General features: G+C 37.1%; 1 protein-coding gene across 1 annotated transcript; it reads left to right on the top strand.

Annotated features, from left to right (window-relative positions):
* Nucleotides 1-1,205: 1,205 nt before the first annotated feature.
* Nucleotides 1,206-15,525, top strand: grem2a (gremlin 2, DAN family BMP antagonist a). Its single transcript, XM_065297572.2, has 2 exons — nucleotides 1,206-1,656; nucleotides 13,370-15,525. Exon 2 carries the CDS (start codon nucleotides 13,371-13,373, stop codon nucleotides 13,944-13,946), a length of 576 nt encoding a protein of 191 aa, XP_065153644.1. The 5' UTR covers nucleotides 1,206-1,656; nucleotide 13,370; the 3' UTR covers nucleotides 13,947-15,525.
* Nucleotides 15,526-15,771: the final 246 nt, after the last annotated feature.

Genomic DNA, 15,771 nt, shown 5'->3' with positions numbered 1-15,771 from the left:
TACAGCTCTGTCCTCTCTGTGACATGCTATAACCCATTTCAATTTAAAGTAAACATTTCAATAAATATATATATTTATCATCAAGACTACATGACCAATTAAATGAAGGTTGTTAAAATAAAAATTAATTGAACCAAAAATCTTACACCCAAATACATACTTAGCTGGTTGCTGTTGCATTTCTGACCACTAGAGGGCAATGACTTCATCCCCCAAATGCATGAGAGAACACGGATTTAATCCAACCAGGTGTGAATATGATAAAGTCTTTATGTGCAAACTAATCCATCAAATAATCTAATGTCCTGCTACAGTACCAAAACAAAGCGATTTCATATCAAATCTAACTTCATTGTTACATCAGTCTTTTAAATCTCATGATATATTGTACACCAGTACCAAATTGTGTGCATGTAGATATTTTTGTGTGTTTGTATTGGTGGACAGGGAGATGGGAGGTAAAGGATCTGTTCGTCTACAGTATATTTGTGTGGGCAAATATAAAAAAATCTTCATAAATTAAACATTACAGTTACAATGAAATCTTGCTTAGACAAATTAAGTGGTTCTGATTATTTGAAATGATCACAAACCATACCTCCAAATCTAACAAAGTAAAAAGGTTTTATACCAGAGTTAATATACTATTCGCTACAAAAAGTGTCTTTGGGAAACTGTTACTAATGTAGCTTTGTGTGTGTATGTGTTTTATAGAGAACAGAGGAACAAGAGAGGCATGTTATTCTTATTGTGGTTAAATGGTGATGAGCTCAAAGCCACAAAAACAACCGAATTGTAGGAATAATAATAAAATGGCAGAATAAGTAAGGAAAACAAAAAGAACGGTCAGTACTTTGTAACCTCTGAAACCGAATCAAGATTTATGAGTACACAAAATGCTAATCTGTATTGTGAAAGATTCATTGTTTTGCATCTGAAAGCGTTTGTCTTTCCAGACCGCATAAAAGCTGCTTTGACTTGTCTTCACGTGCTGTCAAAACATGTTTGGAAAACCACTTACAAGGAGGTTTTATCAAAAATCTGGAATTGGGTTGGATGCAAACTCATGGGCTGCAGCTCAAAGATGCAGAGAAAGTGAGACGGGTAGAGAGAGAGAGAGAGAGTTTGAGGAGGAGAGACAATATGTTTTCAGGACTGAATGATTAACAGTGGGCTTCAGGGGGAGGTATCAGACCAAAAGAGAAGGAGGGAAAGAGGTGTAGATCTATAGAATCTGTTTGTAAGTTGTGCGCAGCTGATGATTTTCCCTCTGGTCTCGTCACACACAATATTCTCTTTGGAGAGGCAGTGGGATGTGACAGTGAATCAGCGAAAAGATGATTCAAAGACAAACCAAGAAGTTCTCAGTTGGATGCCACATAAATGATTGAAATTGAGGAACTATGAGCCATAAAGCGTGACTGCTTCAGTTTGGCCTCTGGAGTCAGACAGGAAGAGCTGCTGGAGAGACGATCACGGCGTAGCTGGAGGGGAAATCTTCAAAAACCTTCTATACTTCAACTGCACATGACCCATCTGTCCTATGGATATTTGTATTTCTGCTGTGCGCACGGAGCTTTAAACCTTGGCCGATCTCTGACCTGACCTTTGACCTCTAAGTGAACTCTCCAGGAAAACACCTCTCCAGATCCACAGGTAGGAAGAGATGGAGACGTCTCTTAAAGGGATAGTTCACTCAAAAATATTGTCATTGTTTGCTCACCCTCATGTTGATCTAAACCTGTATCAGTTTCTTTATTATGGTGAACACAAAAAAGATAGCTTGATAAATGATGGTAAGCACACAGTTGACAGCACCCACTGACATTCATAGTAAGAAAAACAAATACTGTCTGCTTACCATCATCTATCAAGCTATCTTCTTTTGTGTTCACCTTAATAGAGAAACTGATACAGGTTTAGATCAACATGAGGGTGAGCAAATGATGACAAAATTGTCATTTGTGGTTAAACTATCCCTTTGGATAAATTGGTAAATTGTATTTTATGGGTGCCATATGGGTTAACCATGTATACGATAATAATGAGGCAAAATTTAATGTATTATTTACATATTGAATACATACAAAAGACCCCCACCTGCACGCATCTGAGGCAAGAAGCCCTGTGGTGTAAATTTCGCAGGTGTCACAAATTATTTTTATTATTTTTTAACAAATTCTACTCAAGTTATAGGTTTGCACTTCAGAAGTCCAGCTGAAAAGTAAAAAAAACAATCTCACTCTAAAAACAAGATTAGGCTTATGGAAACCAAATGATATATGACTTTATGTCTTGGTTTCAGAGAAATCTAACAAAATGTTGTGATGCTGTTGTTTTAAACAAGAAAAAGCTGTTTGCCAATGGGTAAGAAAAATAATCTAATTCAAATGGAAAAACAAGATTATTTTTCTTACCCATTGGCAAACAGCTTTTTCTTGTTTTAAGCACAAGCTTCACACAATGTTAGTACATTTCTCCAAAATCATGACATAAATGCTTGTGCATTTTGCGTCTCAGGGGAATATATCTTGTTTTGGAAAACATGCCAAAAACTGCTTCTATACTGTTCAGGTATAGGATTATGTACTTCTGTGCAGTTCTTTATAAAACAGAAGTCCTCTAACTATAACAAGAGCTGTAATGGAACCACATAGTGTTTATGAACTGCTATTGAGAGCACTTTTGAGGTGTAGATTACGCAGGCAAGTCTGACTGTGAATGTTTAATGATGGGACAGCATGCGGGATTTGCATGAGAACCAACATGTAGGGTTGTGAAAGAGAATTGGCTTCGGTCCGGCACATGCAAGCATGTTTGGGTATGATACTGTATACATGAACTGTGCTTTAAAGAAAAAGGCATGGAAATGGATTAGTCACAACTGCTGTATGTTTAAAGTGGTGACTGTTCCTTTATAGAGCATTAAACTGAGAAGATTTACAGAGTAGCCCGAGTTTGACACTAATCGGTTAATTCATCCATTCATTGATAAACCCCTACTTTAATTTACATGAACAATGTGAGCAATCTTAAAAAATGAAAGTGCTCCACGATGTCATCGAAAACATTTTTGAATGAATGGTTTCATAAAACACCAATAACATCTGAAAAAACGTTGTTTTGTAAAAGGTTCTTAAAATGGGTTCTTTAGATTATAAAAATGTAAGAAATGGTTATTGGTGAACCAAAAATGGTACTTCTACACTGTCAGAAAAAAAGGTTTAAAATTGTACCTTTTCTGTCACTGGGGTGGTACCCTCAAAGGTTTAGTTTTGTACCTTTATGGGTATACAACACATTGAAATGTTGTACCTTTTGGGGTACAATATTATAGAACCTATTGTGTACCTTTACGGACCAATTTTGTACCAGATAAATATTAGTGGTATAAAACATTTAACTGTACCTTTAAAGGTACAAAATAGTCGCTTAAGGTATAATATTGTTCCCCAAAAGGTACAACATTTCAAGGTGTTGTATACCCATTAAGGTACAAAACTGAACCTTTGACGGTACCACCCCAGTGACAGAATAAATACAGTTTTCAGCTGTTTTTTTCTGAAAAACCTTTAAAGGGACCTTAATTTTTAGGAGTGTGATCTATTATTGTGGAGTTTGGACCAAATGTTCCCACAAGTACATCAACACCTGAAATTACCCATGTGTTGTTGGTTTGAGATAGTTATACTACATGTATAACAATAGATGTAAATGGCAATTCATGACAAATATATGAGGGTCATTCCACCGAATCAGTGCCGATTCTGTCCCCAGGACATAACATGTATAAAATTGCAAGAAAACTTACACTAAAATACATTTTATTATTAAAGGAATAGTCCATTTTCTTAAAAGAAAAATCCAGATAATTTACTCACCACCATGTCATCCAAAATGTTGATGTCTTTCTTTGTTCAGTCGAGAAGAAATTATGTTTTTTTGAGGAAAACATTGCAGGATTTTTCTCATTTTAATGGACTTTAATAGAGCCCAACATTTAATACTTAACTCAACACTTAACAGTTTTTTTCAACCGAGTTTCAAAGGACTATAAACGATCCCAAACGAGGCATAAGGGTCTTATCTAGCAAAACGATTGTCATTTTTGACAAGAAAAAATAATAAATATACACTTTTAAAGCACAACTTCTCGTCTAGATCCGGTCGTGATGCGCCAGCTTGACCCCACGCAATACGTCATGACGTCAAGAGGTCACAGAGGACGAACGCGAAACTCCGCCCCAGTGTTTACAAGTGTGTTGAAAGAGGACCGGTCCTACGTTGTTGTATGTCAACTGATACTAATTAATGTCTTTGTGTCAGTTTATTGTTTACAATTGTCCGCAAATGTGCGTTTTATATATGTAACACGTGACCTCCGTACGTCACTACGCATTTACGTTAGGTCACGCTGGACCGGACCTAGACGAAAAGTTGTGCTTTAAAAGAGCATATTTTTTATTTTTCTTGTCAAAAATGACAATCGTTTCGCTAGATAAGACCCTTATGCCTCGTTTGGGATCGTTAATAGTCCTTTGAAACTCGGTTGAAAAAAACTGTTAAGTGTTGAGTTAAGTATTAAATGTTGGGCTCTATTAAAGTCCATTAAAATGAGAAAAATCCTGCAATGTTTTCCTCAAAAAACATAATTATGGTACTAAATACTTATATTGTACATTTATTTGTAAGTACAGTAATGTTTCTCATTAGTTACGGTATACCTACACTATAAGTATGTATCTGTTATTACCCAGTACTTATCTAGAGTTACATAATAACTACCAAATATGTACCACTGGTAAATACAGTGATGATAACAATTAATTACCATGTAGATACCTAAAAGTAAGTACCACACATTTGTCGGTAAGTACAACTTATTTACCATACAAGGTAAGTACACATACTGTAAAATAAAGTGCTACCAAGTGTCCTGTATGTTAATCCTACCCCAAATTTAAAGTACATCATTTAAAACATTAATTAAAAACCCATACAGCAGACCAATGAAAATCAGTGTTTTTTGTCCGTCCGTGCTCTCTATCTCTATAGTTTAGTTTTAAATAGCATAAAATTCTTCAGATATGTTTATTTTTTTGGCATTTTTTGTGGGTCCATATCCTTGCTTTAAATATTTTTTTACCATTGAAAAGGAATAATATTTTAGATAAAATGAACATTTTAGTCATGTCCCCAGGATTTCACTCAGTCATGTTACCTAACACGTTCCCCAATCTAAAAGTCACATTTTCAAGAGGAAGTTAAATTCTCTAGATCTTTTGAAGGCTATGTGAAGATCAAAAGTCACTTTTCTCATTTTCTTTTCTGTATATTTTATGAGATTCATGCCATGACTGTGAATGTCAATCTTAATGTTCAGTCCTGTTACCTAGATTATTTCTTTGAATTTACTCAGTGTCTTTAAGCTATTAGCACATATTTAAAGCAGATATATTATGTATTTGCTAAATCTATGCTACACCTCAGTCCTGTTACCAAAATGCCTCCATCCTCCATTAAGAAACCATATTAAAAATAAACTAGTTACCTGAGATTGCTCCATAATGATTTTGAAAAGTAAAATATGTGTATGTTATCAGATTTAAAAGTGCCCTAGAATTAAAAAACTGTATTTACACAGATGAATAATAAGATCTATATGGTAATGACATATCATATCTCAAACGCGTTTGTTTCCTCATTTCTATGGAAACCTTGTGCACGCAAAACACTGCTGGAAAACAGACCACAGTCAAGATGTATGCCCCCAACATTAAATTAAGTACAAAGTTGTTAAAATGTTTACTAATGTGAGCTACTGACATGAGCCTCACAGCAGAGCAGAGCCAATCCTACATTATTATTCATGACACTTCCAAATAGTACAAAAATAGACAATTTCATTCAAAGTACAAATAATATGTGTGTGTGAGTGTTTAAGGGAGCTGGAAACCAGACTGTTTGCAGCCCTGTTTGACGACAACCATCAGAAGGACTCAGTCATTGATACGGTTGAACTGTCTAACCACAGTTTAACCTCAACTATGTACTGAAACATGAATCTGACCCAATAGTCCACAGACATCTGAAACCTTACTTAACCATCTCTGATATTTATCTGGACTCCCTCTTCTAAATACCCGTAAACCACATGGTAACACATCACACCTTGGAAGCAGTTTATCTTCTACCTTCAGTCTGCACTTCATCTGAAATCTAATTTAAAGCCACTCATATGAACCTTGTAAAATAAGATGACCAGATTTTTCAAATGAAAAGCAGGGACACTTCCTAGTAAAATATCATTGAAATCTTATTTGTTATAATCTATTAATTTGAAAACGTGACAAAATCTTTTTGAATGTTTTTGTCTTTCTATTGTTGTGGGTTTGTGGAGGACAGAAGACAAAAAAACGGGACTCTTCCCGGAAAACGGGGACATCTGGGCACCTTATTGTAAGCCTGATTGTAAAAGCCTACTCCTAAAACTCAGTGTTATACCATTGCTTGTATTCGTACTGTACGATTATATGTGCAACATTTAGATTATTCAAGGAATCAAGAAAACTTCACGCTTCATAAAATGCTGGGTTGTCTCTGTAAAAGGGGACATATCATGAAAATCTAACTTTTTCCATGTTTAAGTGCTATAATTGGGTCCCCAGTGTTTCATCAACCTAGAAATGTGAAAATGATCAGCCCAGTAACTTAGTTTTGGTAACCCATTCTCTGCAAGCATGTAAATAATGCAACATGATCTCACGAAAATCTGTGTTCTAGTCACAGAAAATTTTATCACTTTATCCATGTCACGGAATTCAGCTTTTTTCCGTGACGGGAGCATGGATGTGTTTTCCTTGGCACTCCCATGGATTTCTCTTGTTATTTTATGTATTGTTTTCTCATAGTTTTTTCCTATTCTCTTACCATTGGCGCTTGGGTTTAGAATCACTTTCTGTTACATTTTTAGACATCCTAACCCAAACCTCAACTCCAGGTGAGAATAGTTTTAAAGCGGAAGAAAAACATGTAGAAACCACTACATAAAAGTACATCCTAACATAAAAGTACATCCTAACATAAAAGTACATCCTAACCCAAACCGCAAATCTAACCCCAACCAAAAGCGGCAATGATTAGAAAAACAATGAGAAAACAATACATAAAATGACACGTGGGAGTGACATGGAAAAGACATCTGTGCTCCCATCACGGAAAAAGCTGAATCCATTACATATTAGACATGGATAAAGTGATAACATTTTCTGTGACTATAACACAGATTTCCATGAGATCATATTGCAAAAATGGGGTCTTTTAAAATTGGTTCCCCTTGTGATGTCAGAAGGGGATAATATCGCGCCTTATCTGCACTTTCCAACCACGGCACTGACATTTAGTGCAGAGATCAACTCATTTGCATTTAAAAGCACACACCCAAAACAGCACATTTTTGCTCACCCCTACAAAGTGGCAATTTTATCATGTTATTATAAATTATCTATATTATACTTTGAGCTTGAACTTCACATGCGTACTCTGGGGACACTAAAGATTTATTTTACATCTTTAAGATTTTAAAGCATTTTTATTATTATTTTAAAGCATTCTCATAAATGCACATACAAAATGTTATTCAAATAAATACTGTATTAAATGTTCTTTGAAGAGCCGTCTCTTCTCTATTTGTTGGGGATTATTGCTTTTGGTTTGTGCCTTTTAATTCACAGAATTCCTACAAAATATGTTTTCTCCCAAAAACATTTGTCCTACATTGTCACATACATAATGCATTTTCCTTTATCTTAAATAAAAAACTCGACAAATAATGATAGTATTTACTGTGAATTTATATTTCAAGTTTTGACTTCATATGTCACGCTGAAATTGCTTGGATAAACGCAAGCCTTGTCGTGTACATGATATTGTTTTTCACTACATCGCTGTCATGTATAAAGTGTATATTAATCCAAATAAGTTTACATGACCTGCAAATAACTGCTTTTCCCATGGACACACTTTAATGTAATTGCATTGCCAAATTGTGTCTGTTGTCTGGAGATGTTTTTTAAAATTGCCCTCAGCTTTCCATCGAACACACACCCAGCTGGCACATAAAACTGTTACTTTAATATATTTTGACTCATAGCTCAGTCTGTAAAAACAAACAAAAATGAGTTTCGAATGCACCTGTACTGTATGGTAGTCTAGGGGGCAAGTGTCAATCTAGGACCGCCAACTCATTTTTTTGTTTGTTTGTTTTTGCAGTAAAATCTCTGAATACATAAGTCAAAATCATTTTCTGTGGCAATCAAAAGCATGCCACAGTCGATCGAGCTTAACTTGTATTTTACGCAGAATATTCTTCTAATGAGAGGCGTTACCTGACACACACTTGACTGCAATACATACGTGTGATTGCATGCCGGTTGCATTTGATGAAATGAATTTGATGCATTTGGATTTGATATGTAAACATGCTTGTATGTGTGCATGTAGGACTGTGGTTATGAACCTGCATGAGGTTTGCTGAAAACATGCTAATTTAAGTAAGAATATAAATCTAGTGTTTGCACAAGTTTGCACACATGCACGTGCTGTGGCTTTGCTAGATGTCTGTTTAGGTTTATATACATTATAAAGTGTAGTCTTTGTGTAATTTTAGTTTTTATTTGAGTTCTTATTTACCTTTTTGAAGTCTATTTATAATAGACTACGCATGGTGTTGTCTTTTGTAGCACCTTGATCCTTGTAGCACTCTGGCTCTCTCTCTCTCTGTCTTTCTGTCTCTCTCTCTCTCTCCAAGAAATGTTGTAACTTATGGCATTTGTAGGTACATAATTACAGTGATGATCTCTTCTGTCAAATCCATACTATTGTGGCGCCAGTTGTTGTTTACGTGTGTACTAATGTTTGTGTGTTTTTAAGTGTGTGTATGACTTGGAGACTACACGTGGCTTTGTGTGACTTTTGTTTAGGCTTTGGTTTTCGGAGAAGTCGTGGAAGTGTGAGGAACGCTGGCTGTGGGTTTTGACAGTGGTTGGTCAGATGCTGGTATCATCGGCTGCACGCTGGATTCATCTAAATGAGAGATGCTGGTACTTGCGGTTTGGTTGTTTTACGCAACGCTGATTCTCATACATCAGTCATTCAGCTGAAACTGTTTTCAGACGCTGTGTACTGCGAGACCAAAACACAAAGGAAAGTTTAGGTGTGAAATATCACTTTGTGTCTATTTTTTTCTTTATTTAGATTTAACTGTAAGCTTAAAGCTACTGCTGTAAATGTACTGTGAATGTATGCAATCTATTTGCGATAATGTATTAAGCAGACACTTTTATACAAAGTTACGTACAAAAGTAAGAAAAACAGCAAAGCGATTCATCATAGGCAAGAAAAGTTAGTTTTAGATTAGAAAGTTTAAGCATTCTTTCGAGCTAAACATGTTGTTAAAGGGGACATTTCACAAGACTTTTTTAAGATGTCAAATAAATCTTTGGTTTCCCCAGAGGATGCATGTGAAGTTTTATCTCAAAATACCATTAATATTATTTAAAATAGCATGTTAAAATTGCCACTTTGTAGGTTTGAGCTAAAATGAGCTGATGAAATGCAAACACTGATCACCATAATGGTGGTTTGTTAAAATTGAAACTAAATTGTGCTGTCAATGATTTTGTCTCTCTCTCTTTCTTTCTCTCTGCACTAAATGGCAGTGCCGTGGTTGGATAGTGCAGATTAAGGGGTGGTATTATTATAATTAGATCCCCTTCTGACATCACAAGGGGAACCAAATTGCAATGACCTATCTTTTCACATGCTTGCAGAGAATGGTTGTTATTGGGTTGTTCTTTATCATATTTTCTAGGTTGTTAGAAGCACTGCGGACCAAATTATAGCACTTAAACATGGAAAAAGTCAGATTTTCATGATATGTCCCTTTTAAAAAAGTAACTTTTGACTCAACCAGGGCTTCAAACAACCAAGAGCATACTGTATATTAACACTAATTTACATTGTGGAATATGTCTTTGACTTTCTAATGCAGTACATAGTCTTGTTCACTCTGTTTTGCTCTATGAACAAGACTATGAACAAGACATTGGCTGTTTGTCAATATGCGTTCTTCAGCGATCTTGCGTCCTTGTGTTCTTGCTCTACGTCATCATTAACTGTCGAAGTTCAATTCCAATTCTCAAGAACGCAAGTACAGAGTACGCATGAAAATACCCTGATGTGTTCTTGATATCAAGGATGCATCGAGTGCAGATTTGCGTGCTGAAATCGCTTTACGCTCCAGAAGTCACTGCGGCAAAACAATGGCGGAGGTCAGGTGACCAACAGGAAGATCGCACACATCTCAATTCTCACAACTGCGTTCTGTGTTCTCGCGACCTTCTAAGTTCGTTGGCTGGCAAGACCAATCTCCATGAGAACGCAAGTCCGTTCTTTGCATTCTTTGAATTGAGAAATAGCCATTATCTCCAAAAAAATAGCTTTTCCCAGGGCAGATTTTTAGCCTTACAGTCCTTACAGCAGTGGTCCCCAGGTTGCCCGCATAAAGTCTATTGGCCCTATTTTAACGATCTGAAACGCAAGTGCGAAGCGCAAAGCGCAAGTGACTTTGTGGGGGGATCTTGGGTGCTGTTGCTATTTTCCCGGCGGGATAAATAACTCTTGCGCCAGGCGCAAATCAATAAGGGGTTGGTCTGAAGTAGGTTCATTATTCATAGGTGTGGTTTGGGCGTAACCTCAAATAAACCAATCAGAACGTCATCCAACATTCCCTTTAAATGCAAGTGCGCAAGTTCCATGGCGGGTTGCTATTATTATGACGGATTTACCAGATGCACGCCAGGAGCGGTTCACAGCCGAGGAGACCGACGTTCTTGTAAGAGCAGTCAAAGACAGAGAAGTTGTTTTGTATGGGGATAGGAGAAATCCGCCCAAGTCAGCGTCGGTTAAACAGGCGTGGGAGAAAATAGCCAAAATTGTCACATCAGCTGGCATCCCCAGGACGTTGCGCCGCAAGCGCTTCAATGATGTCAGGAGACGGGGGAATCCCAAGCTTGCCAGCATAAATCGGGCACGCCATGTAATGGGAGGTGGATCTCTACACCTGACGCCAGCAGAGGACATCGCTGTAATACAGCCACACAACAAACTTATGAAAATATTTTAATCGTTATTTGCATGATAATTTTTTAACGCAGCCACACAATAAATAAAAACTATCACCACAATGCTCACCACAATGATTTCCCTTATCTCATGTGTTAATATTTTTTATTGTAACAATTTATGATTTGCAAAAATAACTGTTGCATCTGTGTAGATTAGATAAGCAAAGTGTGTGCGCATTGTGCACGCTATACATTATGGTCAAGCATGCGCCCTTATAATAGCATAATGAACAACGCGCAACGTGCCACTGACTTTAGACTAGTTTTTTCTGGTCAGTGGCGCAATTGTTTTTTGAAACTGCAAAATAGCATCAGGGATGGTTTGCGTCGGAATACGCCTATTTTTTTGTGCTGAACCGCCCAGGGAGCGCAAGTTCATTCCCTAGTTTGCCGACGTGCGTCTGTGGAGGGAAAAACCCGCTGTGCGCCGGTGCAAAATACAAATGATACATGCGTCACTGACAAAGTCAATTGCGCTGGTTGCAAGATAGGGCCCTATGAGTTGTCCGCCAAAGCACATTCTACTAACTGATAGCCTCAATTTTAACATTTATTAATTACATATTTTTTATATTAGCTTGGTTTCTTTTACGTTATTTTAAGCAATGACAAAACATCTACAAGTAAAATAAAATAAAATCAACAATTAAACCAAGGGTAGACTATAAAAAAAGTAGCCCTCCAGATTGTTTTATCCATTGTGGTAGCCCTTGCTCACAAAAAGGTTGGAGACCCCTACTATACAGTATGTCTGTGTTTCACTTTCACTAAAATTCTAAAAGATCAATTTGTGTATACAAAAATACAGTACAAACATCAACTATCATGTACAGTATACGAGCTGCCAGTAAACCGCACCTTCCAGTCACCCTGTGGTCATCGAAAGGAGAGAAACATAAGACGTCTAACCTTTCCACATCCTGATCCAATAACATTCACATGGTGCTTTCCCTACTGTTTATACGTCCCCTGCATATCTCACCACCGGCATGAGCAACGCTTTCATGATTTAACTCAGCCTCAGCAGAGACATGAAGTCCCCTTCCTCAAAACCTCATGGTTTCTGTATAGCGGTCTCTTTTGACAGACGGCCCTGTTTATTTGCATGAGCATTCTGGGACTGGTGTAAAAGTAAACAGCATTAATGGCTGCCGGTGACGCTGACTGGGGGAGATACGGGTGATTAATTCATTCCTTTCTGCCACCATGCGAGTCATGATGCTTTTGAACCAGACGATTCCTGTCCATCATACTGATATGGAGATTGCGGCAGTTTGTTTATTTCTTTATTAATGCCGTCCCATACATGGCAATATATTTTATGACGAGAAGTGGTTCATTTACACCCAGCTAAAATCAATCTATGCACGGGTTGGGTAAGGACAATTTGGCATCTCTGACATGTTTTTGGACTGTGGGAGGAAATTGGAGTACCCGGAGTGAACCCAAGCTGACCGAAGGAGAACATGCCAACTTCACACAGAAACAATTCCCAACTCAGTCAGACCTTCTTGCTGTGACAGTGCTACCCTCCAAATTTTTCCATTTGATAACTATGTTTCATATGCATTAAAAATAATTTGATGTCTTTATATTGTTTGTCTTCACAAACTTTCTTAACCTTGAACTTGCATAACTCTAGCCTAATTGCTTGTTTTTTAATGATGTGTAGAGTAGGTAATGGTCCTTTATGGTGTTGTTCAGCTCCAGGCTCTCTTCAGGCTCTTTATGTCGGTCTGTCCTAAAACATCCACATCCTCTAAAAATTCTTGTGGGAGGTAACAGGCGCAAATGGGGAAGACCGTGTCTTTTAAGTACATAAAATACTGTGCTTTTATTATCAATTTACCAGATAAAAGAGCAAGAAAGAGCGATAACACGTACAGAACGGACAATGCCAGTGGTTGTAGAGTATCAGAAATGTCAAAGGTTATCAATGTTGAGGGTTATCTAAAGAGGGCGCCTTGATAAACAAGAGTGAGAGTCTTTAGACCAAAGGAAGGTTTAAGTTTATCAGCATTACATAAGTACTGCTCTGCTTTTTAAGAAAAGACGCTATATACACAAAGAGTATAGAAACCAGTAAAGTATCATTAAAACCCTGCATGAGGTAGGGTAAATGCCAGTACTGTGGTTTGTTTGTTTGTTTGAAGCACTAAAATGTCTTTTTCATCTTTTCTTAGAATGTTCTGGAAGCTGGCAATACCTATCATCCTGGCATGGACCCTTTCTGTATCAACGGAAACCAAGAAGCCACGCCCCCAGGGATCCATCCCGTCCCCGTACAAGCCTAAGGGCAACCATGTATCATCGCCATCTCTGTCATTGATGCCCCAGCATACATCCTCACGACGGCAGAAGGGTAAACACGACATGCTGTCATCGAGTCGCGAAGCCCTGGTGGTCACCGAGCGGAAGTACCTGAAGAGCGACTGGTGCAAAACGCAGCCGTTACGTCAAACGGTGAGCCTGGAGGGCTGCGTTAGCCGAACCGTTATCAACCGCTTTTGCTACGGCCAGTGCAACTCTTTCTACATCCCACGTCACCTGACGTCTCAATCCTCATCGCATCGAAGACGAAAAACGTCACCCGACCACAACAATTCATTTCAGTCTTGCGCTTTCTGCCAGCCGAGCCGTATAACCACGGTTACGGTACGGCTTCACTGTCCTGGCCTACAGCCTCCATACAGACAGCGAAAAGTACAGCGCATTAAGCAATGCAAGTGTGTGTCTGTTAACGTCAATGCGGCGCATTGAGCCAAGTTGCTCAGAAAAGTTCCCACGTGACACGGATATGGTCCGACAAAGATTTTACTGAAACAGTATCTTATTTGACTGGAAAAGCAGTAAAAATCAGGGCATTCAGTCAGTTTGTGAAATATATGCCAAAGACAACAAAATCACGAGGACATGGCTACTTTTAATACGTCGGGACTTTATCACAGCATGCTAACCGGAATGCTGAATTGCTGCCGAGGAGCGCTGGAAACAGAGCTGGATATTTGATTCATTTTATACACGCAGAACATTTAGAAAAGCCAATTAAAAACTGAACTGTTTGAAACTGTATCAAAAATATTAGAATGAAACTGTATTTTTATTTGAAATGGATGCATATTGATGTTTTATTCCATTAGCTCATGTTTGACCTTTGACCTATTATCATAGCATTTGTCCCCTCTGAGGTTTTATCTCAGTATTCTGCTATATATCGCAGTACTGCTGGTTCCCCATTTGTACCTGAGAGCAGTAAAAATGGTTTATCTACCATCTATCGTGTCATCTCTATCCAGCTTTTGTATTTGATTCTTAACGGAGGACTTGATAAGATGAATGGATGACTGTGGACATTATCAACAAGAAGGGGTTCACTATATTTTTACTAGCTACAGGCAGGGGGGCTAAACAATGTTTTGACTCACTTCTATAGAAATGTTTTATTTCATCCAATAGAAATGTGGATTGAAGTTTGACCAATCAAGTTGTAGTCGTTTGGTTTTTATGATGATTCATAATGTAAACGAGATTTGTTATTTGTAAAATATTTACCATAAGTCACACAAACAGACACATTATTGTAATGACAATATTTAACAAAATAGCCACATTGTGTAGATAATGGATTTTATATGACAAATCAACCATAGAAAAAGTATAAATATATAGTGAAATATATAATGAAATCTTTTAAAAATAAAAATCGTTTATTTCATATTACACTATGTTTCATTTTCATTGTTTTTCATGTGAGCAGGAAGTGATACTGTATTATTCACACTTTGACTGCTGTACTGCAATTTTTTTATTTACTGTAACTATATTAAGATTACTGCAACAGTAACAAAGAAATAACCACAGAGATCTGTAATAAAATATAAAGCCTTTGGCTTCCATAATTGAAAATACATTTATCTTAACTATACACTTTATTACACTGGTAACTATTGACAGCTGCTGTAAACATAATTCAATTCAGATTGTGTCATTTTATAAAACAAAACTATTTCAGAATGTTTGCATACATTGTGCAACAATCATTACAATAAACAAATAAAACATAAAACAGTTATGACTAGTTATGAGTTAAGATGAACTAGTTGAATAAATGTGACCTTGGACCACAAACCCAGTCATAATTGAGATTTATACATCACCTGAAAGCTGAATAAATAAGCTTTATATTGATGTATGGTATGTTAAAATAGGATAATATTTGGGCAGGATACAACAATTAGAAAATCTGGAATCCTAGGGTAAAAAACGCCTTTAAATTTCTCCAAATTAAAGGATAATTCCGGTATTTAACACTTTGTGTCTCATTTCTGGTTTGTTTTGGATGAACTACAGTGATGGACACAGAAATTTTGACAATGGGTCGTGTCTTGACTTTTTGACTCGTTTAGAAGCGTCTCTTGACTGCTTCAGAATGGAAGTCAATGACCATGCACAAACATGTCATTAAATCAACACTTAACGTTCATTTTCAAAACTGTGCTACTCACCGAGTGGTTTGTGGTGTTTGATAATGATTAAAAACAAACATATTGGCGCAATGTATGATTTCAATCCGTGTTATTTGCTA

This window comes from Paramisgurnus dabryanus, chromosome 17 (assembly GCF_030506205.2).
Source record: "Paramisgurnus dabryanus chromosome 17, PD_genome_1.1, whole genome shotgun sequence".
Taxonomy (NCBI): Eukaryota; Metazoa; Chordata; class Actinopteri; order Cypriniformes; family Cobitidae; genus Paramisgurnus; species Paramisgurnus dabryanus.
The sequence above is the reverse complement of the archived record's forward strand: the minus strand, read 5'-3'. Positions and strand labels throughout refer to the sequence as shown.